Source organism: Oncorhynchus nerka, linkage group LG15 (assembly GCF_034236695.1).
Source record: "Oncorhynchus nerka isolate Pitt River linkage group LG15, Oner_Uvic_2.0, whole genome shotgun sequence".
Taxonomy (NCBI): Eukaryota; Metazoa; Chordata; class Actinopteri; order Salmoniformes; family Salmonidae; genus Oncorhynchus; species Oncorhynchus nerka.
The window spans coordinates 67,306,993-67,323,692 of record NC_088410.1 but is presented as its reverse complement, the minus strand read 5'-3'; the positions used below and the strand labels follow the sequence as shown (position 1 = coordinate 67,323,692).

The 16,700-nt window shown below is 44.9% G+C and overlaps 1 protein-coding gene across 2 annotated transcripts in view; it reads right to left on the bottom strand.

The window, feature by feature from the left end:
* The window catches only part of LOC115143171 (rho guanine nucleotide exchange factor 25-like), a 59,362-nt gene extending 48,408 nt beyond the window's left edge, over positions 1–10,954 (bottom strand). For both annotated transcript variants that reach the window (XM_065001821.1, XM_065001822.1), the window contains exon 1: positions 10,537–10,954. In XM_065001821.1, the coding sequence (XP_064857893.1) occupies positions 10,537–10,630 (94 nt within the window). In that variant the 5' untranslated portion in view covers positions 10,631–10,954. The remainder of the gene's footprint in view (positions 1–10,536) is intronic.
* Between the last annotated feature and the right edge of the window lie 5,746 nt (positions 10,955–16,700).

Below are 16,700 nucleotides of genomic sequence, written 5' to 3'. Positions count from 1 at the left end.
TTTACTCAGTACTTTGTTGAAGCACCTTGGGCAGCGATTACAGCCTCAAGTCTTCTTGGGTATGTCGCTACAAGCTTGGCACACCTGTAATTGGGGAGTTTCTCCTATTCTTCTCTGCAGATCCTCTCAAGCTCTGTCAGGTTGGATGGGGAGCGTTGCTGCACCTTGTAAATAAGATATCCCTGTTTTAAAAATTTTTTTATGCATTTGCTAAAATGTCTAAAAACCTGTTTGGCTTTGTTATTATGGGGTATTGTGTGTTGATTGCTGAGGATTTTATTTATTTAATCCATTTTATATTAAGGCTGTAACATATATATTTTTTGTTTAAAGTCAAGGCGTCTGAATACTTTCCGAAGGCACTAGACGTCCAGTCCCTGTCCAAATGTCTGTCTGTGTGTGTATTTACACACACCTTCGATTTGCAGTGTCTCTGTCTCTGCAGCATGGACAGACCTGCTCTTTAATCATCCCGTCCCCCACACACACACACTGGGCAATAAGCTCTCTAATAGATCAGTGTTATCTTGGTGGTGCAGAGGTGGATCGTCCCAGTCAGAAGTCAGATTATAACAGCCTGATGTTCTTTACTGCACTACGGCACAGAGCACTTGTTCATATGGCACCTCCCTGCACTTTGATGAATACAACTGTGTCAGTGGTCAAAAGTAATGCACTATATAGGGGATAGGGTGCCATTTGGGACGCAGACCACTTATTTTACAACCTATCACTACCACAATCTAGCCTGTACTGTGAAAGAGACAATTCACTGTCTGTCTGCCGTCTGTCTGTGTTCTCATCATGTGGCTTCCATTACTCTGGATCTATCTCTCCACATGACTAGCTTAATGCTTTTGATGGCTCATAAACCAAGAGAGATGGCCTTATGATGAGAGCAAAGACAAATCGCCCTCTACACTGACGCTAACTGACACAGGACCAAATGTACTATTGTACGCCTACTCATCTGGCCCAGTGTGAGAATAATTGAATTTCAAATCAAATTCATTTATAAAGCCCTTCTTACATCAGCTGATGTCACAAAGTGCTGTACAGAAACCCAGCCTAAAACCCCAAACAGCAATCAATGCAGGTGTAGAAACCCAGCCTAAATGTCACGAATCCCGCCGAAGATGGTGCCTCTTCCTGTTCGGGCGGCGCTCGGCGGTCGTCGTCGCCGCCCTATTAACTGCCATCGATTCCCTTTCCTTTTGTTTCTGTTTATTGGGTTTAACTGGGTACACCTGTTTTGAGTTAGTGTCTGTTTGTAGGCTATTTAAGGGCACTAGGCCCGCTGGGTATTGTGCGGGCTTGTTCTCTGTTATTTTGGTGTATTAGTGTTATCTCATTATTTTCCGGACAGTTTTAGTCCTGTGTATTTTGGACGGGTGGTTTCATGCGTCCTAGTGTTGGCATGTCCATGTCTCCGCTGTCGTTGGAATAAACAGATTCACGTACGATATTACCTGCTCTCTGCGTTTGACTCCTCCACCGCACCATTTATAGAAGTCGTAACACTAAAACCCCAAACAGCAAGCAATGCAGGTGCAGAAGCACGGTGGCTAGGAAAAATCGAATCAAAGTTTATTTGACATGTGTGCGGAATACAACAGATGCTTACTTACAGGCTCTAACCAATAGTGCAAAAAAGGTATTAGGTGAACAATAGGTAAGTAAAGAAATAAAACAACAGTAAAAAGACAGGCTATATACAGAAGCAAGGCTATGAAAGTAGCGAGGCTACATACAGACAACGGTTAGTCAGGCTGATTGAGGTAGTATGTACATGTAGATATGGTTAAAGTGACTATGCATATATGATGAACAGAGAGTAGCAGTAGCATAAAAGAGGGGGTTGGCAGGTGGGGGTGGCGGGACACAATGCAGATAGCACGGTTAGCCAATGTGCGGGAGCACTGGTTGGTCCTCCCAATTGAGGTAGTATGTACATGAATGTATAGTTAAAGTGACTATGCATATATGATAAACAGAGAGTAGCAGCAACGGTAAAAGAGGGGTTGGGGGTGGCACACAATGCAAATAGTCTGGGTAGCCATTTGATTACCTGTTCCAGGAGTCTTATGGCTTGGGGGTAAAAACTGTTCAGAAGCCTTTTTGTCCTAGACTTGGCACTCCGGTACCACTTGCCATGCGGGAGTAGAGAGAACAGTCTTTGACAATTTCTAGGGCCTTCCTCTGACACCGCTTGGTGTAGAGGTCCTGGATGGCAGGCAGCTTAGACCCAAATCAAATCAAATTTTAGAAGCTGTTTTTCAGTCTCTCTGTCCCCTCTTTGATGCACCTGTACTGACCTCGCCTTCTGAATGATAGCGGGGTGAACAGGTGGTTGTTGTCTTTGATGATCTTTTTGGCCTTCCTGTGACATTGGATGGTGTAGGTGTTCTGGAGGGCAGGTAGTTTTCCCCCGGTGATGTGCTGTGCAGGCCTCACTACCCTCTGGAGAGCCTTACGGTTATGGGCGGAGCAGTTTCCGTACCAGGCGGTGATACCATTCTAGCTTGTTGTTGATGTGGACACCAAGGAACTTGAAGCTCTCAACCTGCTCCACTACAGCCCCGTCGATGAGAAGGGGGGTGTGCTCGGTCCTCCTTTTTCTGTAGTCCACAATCATCTCCTTAGTCTTGGTTACGTTGAGGGATAGGTTGTTATTCTGGCACCACTCTGACCTCCTCCCTATAGGCTGTCTCGTCGTTTTCAGGGATCAGGCCTACCACTGTTGTGTCATCTGCAACTTAATGATGGTGTTGGAGTCGTGCCTGGCCATGCTGTTGTGGGGGAACAGGGAGTACAGGAGGGGACTGAGCATGCACCCCTGGGGAGCTCCAGTTTTGAGAATCAGCATGGCAGATGTGTTGCTACCTACCCTCACCACCTGGGAGCGGCCCGTCAGGAAGTCCCCGATCCAGTTGCAGAGGGAGGTGTTAAGTTCCAGGATCCTTAGCTTAGTGATGAACTTTGAGGGTACTATGGTGTTGAATGCTGAGCTGTAGTCAATGAATAGCATTCTCACATAGGTGTTCCTTTTGTCCAGGTGGGAAAGGGCAGTGTGGAGTACAATAGATATTGCATCATCTGTGGATCTGTTTGAGCGGGATGCAAATTGGAGTGGGTCTAGGGTTTCTGGGATAATGGTGTTGATGTGAGCCATTACCAACCTTTCAAAGCACTTCATGGCTACGGACGTGAGTGCTACGGGTCTGTAGTCATTTAGGCAGGTTGCCTTTGTGTTTTTGGGCACAGGGACTATGGTAGTCTGCTTGAAACATGTTGGTATTACAGACCCAATCAGGGACATGTTGAAAATGTCAGTGAAGACACCTGCCAGTTGGTCAGCACATGCCCGGAGCACACGTCCTTGTAATCTGTCTGGCCCCGCAGCCTTGTGTATGTTGACCTGTTTAAAGGTCTTACTCACTCCCTAGAAATACAATTTGTCACACACACAACAATGATAACGTGTACATATTTTGGGCTGTTGATAAAGTATACATATACAGTTTATCCGGAAAGTATTCAGACCCCTTAACTTTTTTCACATTTTGTTACGTTACAGCCTCATTCTAAAATAGATTCAATTGTTTTTCCCCCCTCGTCACTCTACACACAATACCCCATAAAGACAAAGCAAAAACAGGTTTTTAGACACTTTTGCAAATGTATACAAAAATTAACACTGAAATATCACATTTACATAAGGATTCAGACCCTTTATTCAGTACTTTGTTGAAGCATCTTTGGCAGCAATTACACCCTCAAGACTTCTTGGGTATGACGCTACAAGCTTGGCACACCTGTATTTTAGGTGTTTCTCCCACTCTTCTCTGCAGATACTCTCAAACTCTGTTACTGTAGCTTGGATGGGAGCATTGCTGCACACTTATTTTCAGGTCTCTCCAGAGATGTTCGATCGGGTTCAAGTCCAGGCTCTAGATGGTTCACTCAAGGACATTCAGAGACTTGTCCCGAAACCACTCCTGCGTTGTCTTGGCTGTGTGCTTAGGGTGGTTGTCCTGTTGGAAGGTGAACCTTCGCCCCAGTCTGAGGTCCTGAGCCCTCTGGCACAGATTTTCATCAAGGATCTCTCTGTACTTCGCTCTGTTCATCTTTCCCTCAATCCTGACTAGTCTCACAGTCCCTGCTGCTGAAAAACATCCCCACAGCATGATGGTGCCACCACCATGCTTCACCGTAGGGATGGTACCAGGTTTCCTCCAGACGTGACACTTGGCATTCAAGCCAAAGAGTTCAATCTTGGTTTCATCAGACCAGAGAATCTTGTTTCTTATGGTCTGAGAGTCTTTAGGTGCCTTTTGGCAAACTCCAAGCGGGCTGTCATGTGCCTTTTACTGAGGAGTGGCTTCCGTCTGGCCACTCTACCATAAAGGCCTGATTGGTGGAGTGCTGCAGAGATGGTTGTCCTTCCAGAAGGTTCTACCATCTCCACACAGGAACTCTGGAGCTCGTCAAAGTGACCATCAGGTTCTTGGTCACCTCCCTGACCAAGGCCCTTTTCCACCGGTTGCTCAGTTTGGCTGGGCGGCCAGCTCTAGGAAGAGTCTTGATGGTTCCAAACTTCTTCCATTTAAAAATGATGGAGGCTACTGTGTTCTTGGGGACCTTCAATGCTGCAGACATTTTTTGGTAACCTTTCCCCAGATCTGTGCCTTCACATATTCCTGTCTCAGAACTCCATGGACAATTCCTTCAACCTCATGGCTTGGTTTTTTCACTGACATGCACTGTCAACTGTGGGACCTTATATAGACAGGTGTGTGCCTTTCCAAATCACGTCCAATCAATTGAATTTACCACAGGTGGACTCCAATCAAGTTGTCGAAACATTTCAAGGATGATCAATGGAAACAGGATGCACCTGAGCTCAATTTCAAATCTCATAGGAAAAGGTTTGAATTCTTATGTAAATATATATATATTTTTATACATTTGCAAACATTTCTAAAAACCTGTTTTTACATCGTCATTATGGGGTATTGTGTGTAAATTGATGAGGAAAATGTGTATTTAATCCATTTTAGAATAAGGGAAAGGGGGGATAATAAGGCTGTAATGTAACAAAATATGGAAAAGGTGAAGGTGTCTGAATACTTTCCGAATGCACTGCAGATCATCTCTATACTGACATGTTAAAAGGTTAACACGCGCACCCCAAATAGGTTGTTAGAGCGGCAGTCTGTGTGCATGCATGTATGCATGTGTGTGTATGTGTGTGTTGGTTTTTATTTGAGGATGTGTGCAGGAAGGATGGAGGACTAGACGGATGTAATCCTCAGTCAGCCAGGCAGCAGATCTGCCTCGAGCCTGAGCACCTTTATATTTAGCCAGCGGTAAATTAGAAGATGAATCAAAACAGCGCTGGCAGAGAGAGAGAGATTATCTCTACACTGTATAAACACACTTAAACATGTACACACACACACAGCCGTGGTTACAAGAGTAATAACATTTGCCTGGTTACAGTATTAGAAATGAATGTGTCTGCTTTGGCAGGGAGGGAGCTCTGTGACATCTTTAACTCATGGAGAGGAGAGCTCTCCTGTACGGCTCATTTGCCAGGGCAGGATCCCAGCACTGCTATATGGTGCCAAAGGCAGAGCTTTGATGATATGAGAGGACCTCTAGTCAAAAAGAGGAGAGAGTATCACACCGGTCAAAGCTCTATGTTCTATTTAAACTCCAGTAAAGTCCACAGCATACTAATAGACCACAGTGGTCAGCAACCTATTATGTTATTTGCCCCAATAACCAACTGTTTGACGTAAAGATATATGTGCCTCAGAACTGGACGGTTGCCACACCACAGAACCTGTAGCCCCAAAGTTAGAGCACATAAGCATTTTTCTATCCACCAGTCATCAGCTCTGGGCTTCTGTGGACAGTCAGAAAATAATGAACATAACATTTCTTCACCACAGGGGGGGGGTTACGTTTTTTTGGGTGAAGGAATGTAGGCAGAGAGACTCTGTGACTCAAGCGTTTCCATGATCCAATGATCCGAGAGCAGCACATTCCGAGACACTGCAGAGTTCCAGATGCGAGCATATCGCTGACTCTGTATGTGTCTGTTTAGACCCTCCATCCTGAGCAGAGTCACAGCATCTATGTAAACGCTCCATCCCTGATCAGAGTCACAGCATCTATGTAAACGCTCCATCCCTGATCAGAGTCACAGCATCTATGTAAACGCTCCATCCCTGATCAGAGTCACAGCATCTATGTAAACGCTCCATCCCTGATCAGAGTCACAGCATCTATGTAAACGCTCCATCCCTGATCAGAGTCACAGCATCTATGTAAACGCTCCATCCCTGATCAGAGTCACAGCATCTATGTAAACGCTCCATCCCTGATCAGAGTCACAGCATCTATGTAAACGCTCCATCCCTGATCAGAGTCACAGCATCTATGTAAACGCTCCATCCCAGCATGATCAGTGTCACATCCCTGATCATCTCTATGTAAACGCTCCATCCCTGATCAGAGTCACAGCATCTATGTAAACGCTCCATCCCTGATCAGAGTCACAGCATCTATCCCTGTAAACGCTCCATCCCTGATCAGAGTCACAGCATCTATGTAATCCCTGACGCACAGCATCCATCCCTGATCAGAGTCACAGCATCTATGTAAACGCTCCATCCCTGATCAGAGTCACAGCATCTATGTAAACGCTCCATCCCTGATCAGAGTCACAGCATCTATGTAAACGCTCCATCCCTGATCAGAGTCACAGCATCTATGTAAACGCTCCATCCCTGATCAGTGTCACAGCATCTATGTAAACGCTCCATCACTGAGCAGAGTCACAGCATCTATGTAAACGCTCCATCCCTGATCAGAGTCACAGCATCTATGTAAACGCTCCATCCCTGAGCAGAGTCACAGCATCTATGTAAACGCTCCATCCCTGATCAGAGTCACAGCATCTATGTAATCTACGCTCCATCCCTGATCAGAGTCACAGCATCTATGTAAACGCTCCATCCCTGATCAGAGTCACAGCATCTATGTAAACGCTCCATCCCTGATCAGAGTCACAGCATCTATGTAAACGCTCCATCCCTGAGCAGAGTCACAGCATCTATGTAAACGCTCCATCCCTGATCAGAGTCACAGCATCTATGTAAACGCTCCATCCCTGATCAGAGTCACAGCATCTATGTAAACGCTCCATCCCTGATCAGAGTCACAGCATCTATGTAAACGCTCCATCCCTGATCAGAGTCACAGCATCTATGTAAACGCTCCATCCCTGATCAGAGTCACAGCATCTATGTAAACGCTCCATCCCTGATCAGAGTCACAGCATCTATGTAAACATCTATGCTCCATCCCTGATCAGAGTCACAGCATCTATGTAAACGCTCCATCCCTGATCAGAGTCACAGCATCTATGTAAACGCTCCATCCCTGATCAGTGTCACAGCATCTATGTAAACGCTCCATCCCTGATCAGAGTCACAGCATCTATGTAAACGCTCCATCCCTGATCAGTGTCACAGCATCTATGTAAACGCTCCATCCCTGATCAGAGTCACAGCATCTATGTAAACGCTCCATCCCTGATCAGAGTCACAGCATCTATGTAAACGCTCCATCCCTGATCAGAGTCACAGCATCTATGTAAACGCTCCATCCCTGATCAGAGTCACAGCATCTATGTAAACGCTCCATCCCTGATCAGAGTCACAGCATCTATGTAAACGCTCCATCCCTGATCAGAGTCACAGCATCTATGTAAACGCTCCATCCCTGATCAGTGTCACAGCATCTATGTAAACGCTCCATCCCTGATCAGAGTCACAGGGCTGAATCCACTTGTAGACTATTTGACTTTAGCTTGTTTACCTTTCACGTGGCAAACTCACTGCTAGCCATATCAACGGCAATGGTAGGCTATAGAGATATACATTTGGGGGCAGTGAGTGAACATTCCCCCTTTCTCTTTATATTGTATCTTTTTCCAGCTCCTGTGAAAAGTTTGGATGTGGCTTAAACCCTCCATATACCTCGTCTTAATATTATAGGACCACGGGAGGAATTATGTTGCCTGTAACTGTATTTAAACATAGCCTATTTAAAACAAGTTGCTGTTTCGTTTTATAAGAATTTGATTAGAATTGTTCACCATCTTGCTTATTGACAACGTTTGGCGAGTCCATAGCTCAGACATAATGCATTTTACAGTAGGCCTATATCAGTGTGAATGCTATGTTTAACTATATATTTCCATATTAAAGCAATGGAATTACTTAGAAAAACGTGGACAGTAAACATGTTTAACATATTAAAAAAATATATGGAATAGGCTTAGATTTAGTTTCTGTAGGCTATTTAACTAACTACTGTAGGCTATAACGAACTAATGCAAATAGCATCTCTAAACAACTCAGCTGCCAGGAAGCATCTCTAAACAACTCAGCTGCCAGGACAAAATTTGAAACAACTCAATTGGCTAGTTCAGCTATCTGTCAAAAAATAGGCAGATTGTAACTTGATCCTACTGCTACGATTGTAATAGGTTTATCTAGCCAGCTAGCTAGCATAGTAGCTAGATAGCTAACACCACAGATGAAATGATTAGTTATCCTACTCTTTCCTAACAAGCTATCTGCTTAGCTAGTTTGCTTATTGCATGCATGTCCGGGCATGTACACAAGCCTCATTATTAGTGAATTAACTAAACTAATATTTGTAAAAGGAGATCAATTTCTGAAAAACTGCACTTTTCTGTTGGAGAATGAGATCGCTTGCTGCGGCTTATTCTCCCAGCTAGATATTCCTCTGCATTCTGCAGTGTTTGTGACTCAGGCGATGAGGGCGGCTGGCACAACAGCAGCCTTGCTGTGTAGATGGACTATAGGCAAAACCTATAGAGAATGGCTGATAGACTCGAAGTGGCCAAAATCGGCCCGGGATATTATCTCGGCCGATTATTGGTCGTTCTCTACTTAAAACTTGTTTATTAATCAAAACCCAGACCTTTCACACCACCACACCAATCATCCCCACTGTGAAAATAACAAAAATATTTCTGACACACCCTCGGATCCTATAGCTCTATCGATATATAGTTAGTTAGGTTTGTTAAAATAGAGCCCACAGTGTATATGTAAACCATACAAAAAAGGGGGGTCAATGCAAATAGTCAGGGTAGACATTTGGTTAACTATTCAGCAGTCTTATGGCTTGGGGGTAGAAGCTGTTAACGAGCCTTTTGGACCTAGACTTGGCTCTCCGGTACCGCTTGCCGTGCGGTAGCAGAAAGAACAGTCTATGACTAGGGTGGCTGGAGTCTTTGACAATTTTTAGGGCCTTCCTCTGACACCGCCTGGTATAGAGGTCCTGGATGGCAGGAAGCTTGGCCCCAGTAATGTACTGGGCCGTAAGCACTACCCTCTGTAGCGCCTTGCGGTCGGATGCCGAGCAGTTGCCATACCAGGCGGTGATGCAACCAGTCAGGATGCTCTCGATGGTGCAGCTGTAGAACTTTTTGAGTATCTGGGGACCCATGCCAAATTTGATCAGTCTCCTGAGGGGGAATAGGCGTTGTCGTAACCTCTTCACAACTGTCTTGGTGTGTTTGGACCATGATAGTTTGTGGGTGATGTGGACACCAAGAAACTTGAAGCCAATAAACTTAAACCCAATAAGCTAACTTTATATATAACCTAACTGATATTCTCTCTAACACTATGTCTAAAATGATATATTTTCACACACTGCACAGCTCACAGCATGCGACTAGCACTTTGTCTCCTGCAAACACCAGAGTAGAGCAAACACATCCATGACCCAAATGTGTTTAATTTCATTTCCTTTGGAAGGATTGGAGTCTGAGCAAAGAGCAAAACATCACTATCAATTCTCCTCTACTGTCTCTGCCCGTAGAGAGAGCAGGAGAGAAGAGTACAAAGGAATGAGGAGCCAAGAGTAAGAAGGACAGACAGACTGATACAAAAAGAGAATGAAAGTGTAGGAGAAAGATGGAGAGAATTGCCCTCAAAAAGAAAGTGAAGTCATAAGAAGAGTGGTATTCAGATTCCATTGGGTTCAGGGGGGAGGTTATGCTCAGAGTTGGTGGGTAAAGTTGAGGCTGTAAGAGGTCCCAAATCAGTAGCAGTGCATCAGTAAAAGTGACACACACCATCTCTGTCTCAATATCTGATCACAGAACAACAGCATGGGACAGTGGAGAAGAGTAAGCTACACTTAATGGTGCCCCTTTACTAGTGTTACCTGGCCTGAAAACAGATTGAATATCAACCAACAAACGATTGAGCTCTGCTGATTCTCTTGCATCATCTGATCTCACTTTTATCACTTTTATCTCCTGCCATCCATCTCGGAGGGAAAAACACAGACTTCACGACTGCACAGACCACCTGACGTATAACTGGGAAAGCAAAGTAAACTCCCATCTCATCTGAGACCAGTAAAGTGAAGAGAAGTAGCTAGGTTAAAATGATGGACATAATGTAGAGATGTACCAACCTCGGACACGGGCATAGCAGCAGCCACACATGGCCAGCACTTTTCGGAACAAGTGTTGACATCCGCACCCCCGCTGATGGTGACCCCCCTTCATGCTGATTCACTACCGCTTGTCCCGAAAAGTCCAGGGACGGGCATGGCACAGGACACACACACTCACCCACAAATACACAAACGCATTCCTGTGGTAATCCCCAGAAGAGATCAGTATTAAAAAAAAATCTGACAATAGGAAAGAAAGCTTGTTCCACTCTCTGTTAAGTCACAAAGCAGGAGGAGGATATCCAAAGACGAGATGTGTAAAAGTGAAAGAGGGAGGGAGAGAGAGAGACGTGGAGAAACAATATGCTTTCCACGACTCACTGAGCTCTCTCTGTGGTTAGATAGTGGGCTAACATTCTGTATGTGAGAGAGAGGGAGAGAGAGAGAGAGAGAAATATAAGGAGAGAGGGAGGCAGGAAGAGGAGATGGGATGGAGAGAGGAAAGGAAGGTGGAGTCTACAGCTCTGCTCGCTGGCTATTCCAGCATGTAGTTCCCTCCTCCCCTTGTTTTTTCCTCTTTTTTATCCTTCCCATTCTCCCTCACCACACCATACAGGTTTCATTCTCCCTCACCACACCATACAGGTTTCATTCTCCCTCACCACACCATACAGGTTTCATTCTCCCTCACCACACCATACAGGTTTCATTCTCCCTCACCACACCATACAGGTTTCATTCTCCCTCACCACACCATACAGGTTTCATTCTCCCTCACCACACACCATACAGGTTTCATTCTCCCTCACCACACCATACAGGTTTCATTCTCCCTCACCACACCATACAGGTTTCATTCTCCCTCACCACACCATACAGGTTTCATTCTCCTCACCACACCATACAGGTTTCATTCTCCCTCACCACACCATACAGGTTTCATTCTCCCTCACCACACCATACAGGTTTCATTCTCCCTCACCACACCATACAGGTTTCATTCTCCCTCACCACACCATACAGGTTTCATTCTCCCTCACCACACCATACAGGTTTCATTCTCCCTCACCACACCATACAGGTTTCATTCTCCCTCACCACACCATACAGGTTTCATTCTCCCTCACCACACCATACAGTTTTCATTCTCCCTCACCACACCATACAGGTTTCATTCTCATTCACCCAGGGTCTGCTTCTCTCACCCAGACATTACCTTGGCAGCCCTGCCTCACTCTTCTCTTCCTATGTCCTCCATTTGTGGAAAGTACATGTTGTTTATAATACTCATTGTTAATTGGCCTCATGGTATACCTGTTTACTGTATACTTTCTGTTCTCCTTTATTCCTGGTAGTGTTGTTGTCTCCATGTAAGTGCATATATACGTTTGCCTAAATGTTTGATTAGAGTATAAGGAATGATACAGTTCAATATTTATAACTGGGTGTATATAAAATGTCTAGTCCAGGGCGACATCTTTGAGGAGGCTCATTTATTTACAGATGCTTGAATGTAAACACGTGCGCATATCAACAGCATTCAGCGGCACACACACATAGGTGCACACACACACACACACATAGGTGCACACACACACACACACATAGGTGCACACACACACACACACACACATAGGTGCACACACACACACACATAGGTGCACACACACACACACACACACACACATAGGTGCACACACACACACACACACACACACATAGGTGCACACACACACACACACATAGGTGCACACACACACACACACATAGGTGCACACACACACACACACACATAGGTGCACACACACACACACACACATAGGTGCACACACACACACACACACACACATAGGTGCACACACACACACACACATAGGTGCACACACACACACACACACATAGGTGCACACACACACACACACACATAGGTGCACACACACACACACACACACATAGGTGCACACACACACACACACACACACACACACACACACATAGGTGCACACACACACACACACATAGGTGCACACACACACACACACACACACACACACACACATAGGTGCACACACACACACACACACACATAGGTGCACACACACACACACACATAGGTGCACACACACACACACACATAGGTGCACACACACACACACACATAGGTGCACACACACAGACACACACATAGGTGCACACACACACTCACATAGGTGCACACACACACACATAGGTGCACACACACACACACATAGGTGCACACACACACACACACACACACACACACACACAGGTGCACACACACACACATAGGTGCACACACACACACACAAGTTTAACACAGGCATGCACGAACCCTAATACACACAAACAAAGATAACCACATAGTTCACACACTCACAGACACACTAACACATACTTGACTTGAGTGGGAGGGCAACTAAAAAAAGGATGGGAACGACTTGGGCTTTCAGTGACATTTTTTTTGCGCTTTTTTTCTGAGGTCCTAAGAAAGGACAATGACAAGTGGGAAACATGGTACTGACTAAATCAGAGAACAGCAACATAGTATCAGACCAAGTCAGGCCTCAAAGAAGTCCTCAACCCATGAAACAGTTAAACAGATAAAATAAGAGAAGATAGGGAGGGGAAAAGTATTGTAAAGTGGCTGTTCCACTGGATGTCATAAGGTGAAAGCACCAATTTGTAAGTCGCTCTGGATAAGAGCGTCTGCTAAATGACTTAAATGTAATGTAAATGTAAAAGGGAAAGAGAGAGGACAGAAGAGAGCAATGTATGGGGTGACATGGTTACATTAAAGTGGAGCAGAAATAATGCTGATTGCCCAGCCTGTGCCAACCTTGCCAATGCTCAGGCGTGTCCCAAATGCACCCTACTCCCTTTATAGAACACTACGTTTAACCAGGGCCCATAGAGCACTGGTCAAATGAAATGTTCTATACGGATGGAATAGGGTGCCATTTGGGATGCTCAGCCTGATTACCACCAACCACCATAACTGACTGCACTGCATACCAACCAGCCCATTCACTCACTCTGTACCACTCACATCACTCTCTCTCATCTCTTTCACATCTCTCTCTCATCTCTTGCAATCCATTTTCTACTCTCATTTCTTTTCAGTCCATTTTGTATATAGTTCTCTCACTCATTTTCCACTATTCTATCATGCCTTTTAGATACATGTTTTGTATTTGCAGAGCAATTATATGTGTCAGTTCAAGACCCTGGTGAGGACGATGATTACGCAGAGGAGCTTCACTGAGACGGTTTTTGACAATTTGTGCAGAAATTCATTGGTTGTGCAAACCCACAGTTTCATCAGCTGTCTGGGTGGCTGGTCTCAGACGATCCCACAGGTGAAGAAGCCGGATGTGGAGGTCCTGGGCTGGTATGGTTACATGTGGTCTGCAGTTGTGAGGCAACAACTTCTCTGGCAACAGCTCTGGTGGACATTCATGCAGCCAGCATGCCAATTGCAGGCTCCCTCAAAACATGAGACATCTGTGGCATTGTGTTGTGTGACAAAACTGCACATTTTAGAGTGGCCTGTTATTGTCCCCAGCACAAGGTGCACCTGTGTAATAATCATGCTGTTTAATCAGCTTCTTGATATGCCACACCTGTCAGGTGGATGGATTATCTTGGCAAAGGAGAAATGCTCCCTAGCAGGAATGTTAACACATTTGTGCAAAAAAATGTGAGGGAAATAATATTTTTGTGCATGTGGGACATTTTTGTGATCTTTTATTTCAGCTCATGAAACATTTTTATTTTACCTTTATTTAACTAGGCAAGTCAGTTTAGAACAAATTCTTATTTTCAATGACAGCCTAGGAACAGTGGGTTAACTGCCTTGTTCAAGAGGAGAGAAACATATTTTTACCTTGTCAGCTCAGGGATTTGATCTTGCAACTTTCAGTTACTAGTCCAATACTCTAACCACTAGGCTACCTGCTGCCCCAACATGGGACCACCACATTACATTTTGCTTTTATATTTTTGCTCAGTATATATCCATCCTCTTTCTATCTAATTTGCTCTCTCTTTTGACTGTCTCGTTCATGGGTGGACAATCACAACCCCCCAGGAGATTAAGGCTATAAAAATATCGCAATGTGCTTGGTCCCGTGGCAATCTACTTAAGCCCCTTTAAAAGCCCTGCCTAAATGACAAACCAAGTGACCTGAAAAGCTTTGACCTTTTTCCAATAACCATGCTTCTGAAATCTAAACACCGCCATATTAGCCTTTCCTTCCCATTCGAAACTGTATAAACATCTGCCCCCTGACCCAACCCCAGCCCCTGTCGCACTTCTTATTTCCTGCACTCTCCTGAAACCACATCCAACTCCTGGCAAAGGAAAAGTGTCTTGATTTCTCTCCCTACACTCTTAGAGAAAAAGGTACTTTTTAGAACCAACAATTATTATTTGGCTGTCCCCATAAGAGAACCCTTTGAAGGACTCCTTTTGGTTCCAGGTATAACCCTTTTGGTTCAGGTATAACCCTTTTGGTTCCAGGTATAACCCTTTTGGTTCAGGTATAACCCTTTTGGTTCAGGTATAACCCTTTTGGTTCGGGTATAACCCTTTTGGTTCCATGTATAACCCTTTTGGTTCAGGTATAACCCTTTTGGTTCAGGTATAACCCTTTTGGTTCCAGGTAGAACCCTTTCCACAGAGGGACCTCTGGCCTGGAGCCCTACAGCTGCAGACAGGCAGGCACCCCTCTATGTGCTTACCTGCCCTGTCTGCCGCAAGGAGCCGAGGGACTCAACTCATGGCACAGAGACTGGGTCTGATGCTGCCACTTAGTGGTGAAGCAAATCACTGCACCATTTAACCCATTTGCATCCATGCAGTCCACCTGAAATACTTTTGTGTGACCCACTAGATTTGATGGTTGATTTGATTCTGATTGACAGGTCAAACTGACCCTTGATAGAGGGCTACTAGATTTGACAGCACACCCCTTACCATCCTCAATCCCCACTTCCTTACATCGACCCAGCCTCCCAGTCTCAGGATCTCCCTATCTCACTAGGTCTCTGTGTCCATCTGAATCCCCTCTCTGCTCTCCACTTCTCCTCACCCAGCAGTAGTCAGTCCTCATTGGTCTCAGAAGTCTGCAATCCAAGAGAGATTCAGGACAGAGTCAAGCCTACTGAATGCATTAAGCCAACAGACTGGATAATGCACACAACAAAATTAAATTAGACTAAATTAAATCAGACTCAAGCTGGATTTGGTGATTCATGTTAATTGTGTCTGAAAATATTACATTTAACCAAGGAATCTTTAAGCCTCAAGCCAGTTTATATCTCAGCCCTAGAATAAGTGGTCTCATCTCATCTGTGGAATGCCTTTGTGAAAATACACTGTCAGGGCAGCAGCACAATGTTGTCTGGAACTATGTAATGTTAACCTGTTTATCTCAGAGGGCGTGTCAGCCAGGGGCTGGATCTTATGTTAAGTATATGGAGCCATCCAGTCCTCCAAAGTTTCATGTAGTGCTCTATATTCTACTTTGACCAGTAATTCTGCATAGATGTTTACCTATTGCCTTGCAGTGCTATGATACGGCTCTTAAACCTACAGTAATGCTACCGTACTGAAGCTTCCATGGAAGAAGATACAACTACCTGCCAAAATAATGGAAACACTTTGAAAGCAAGTGCTTCCACACAGGTGTGGTTCCTAAGTTAATTAAACAATGGGCCCAACATGCTTAGGTTCATGTATAAAAAAGGTGGGCCATTATTTTGGCTACCATAGGATGAAAATGACCCCATTCACAGGGTACGGGTTGTCACTGAATGGTTTGATGAGTATGAAAACGATTTATACTGAACAGAAATATGAACGCAACATGCAACAATTTCAAAGATTTTACTGAGTTACAGTTCATATACCAGACCACCCTAGTCCCTGTGCCCAAGGTAGCGAAGGTAACCTGCCTAAATGACTACCGCCCCGTGGCACTCACATTGGTAGCCATGAAGTGCTTTGAAAGGCTGGTCATGGCTCACATCAACAGCATCCTCCCAGACACCCTAGATCCACACCAATTTGCATACCGCCCAAACAGATCCACAGATGACGCAATCTCAATCGCACTCCACACTACCCTTTCTCACCTGGACAAAAGGAACACCTATGTGAG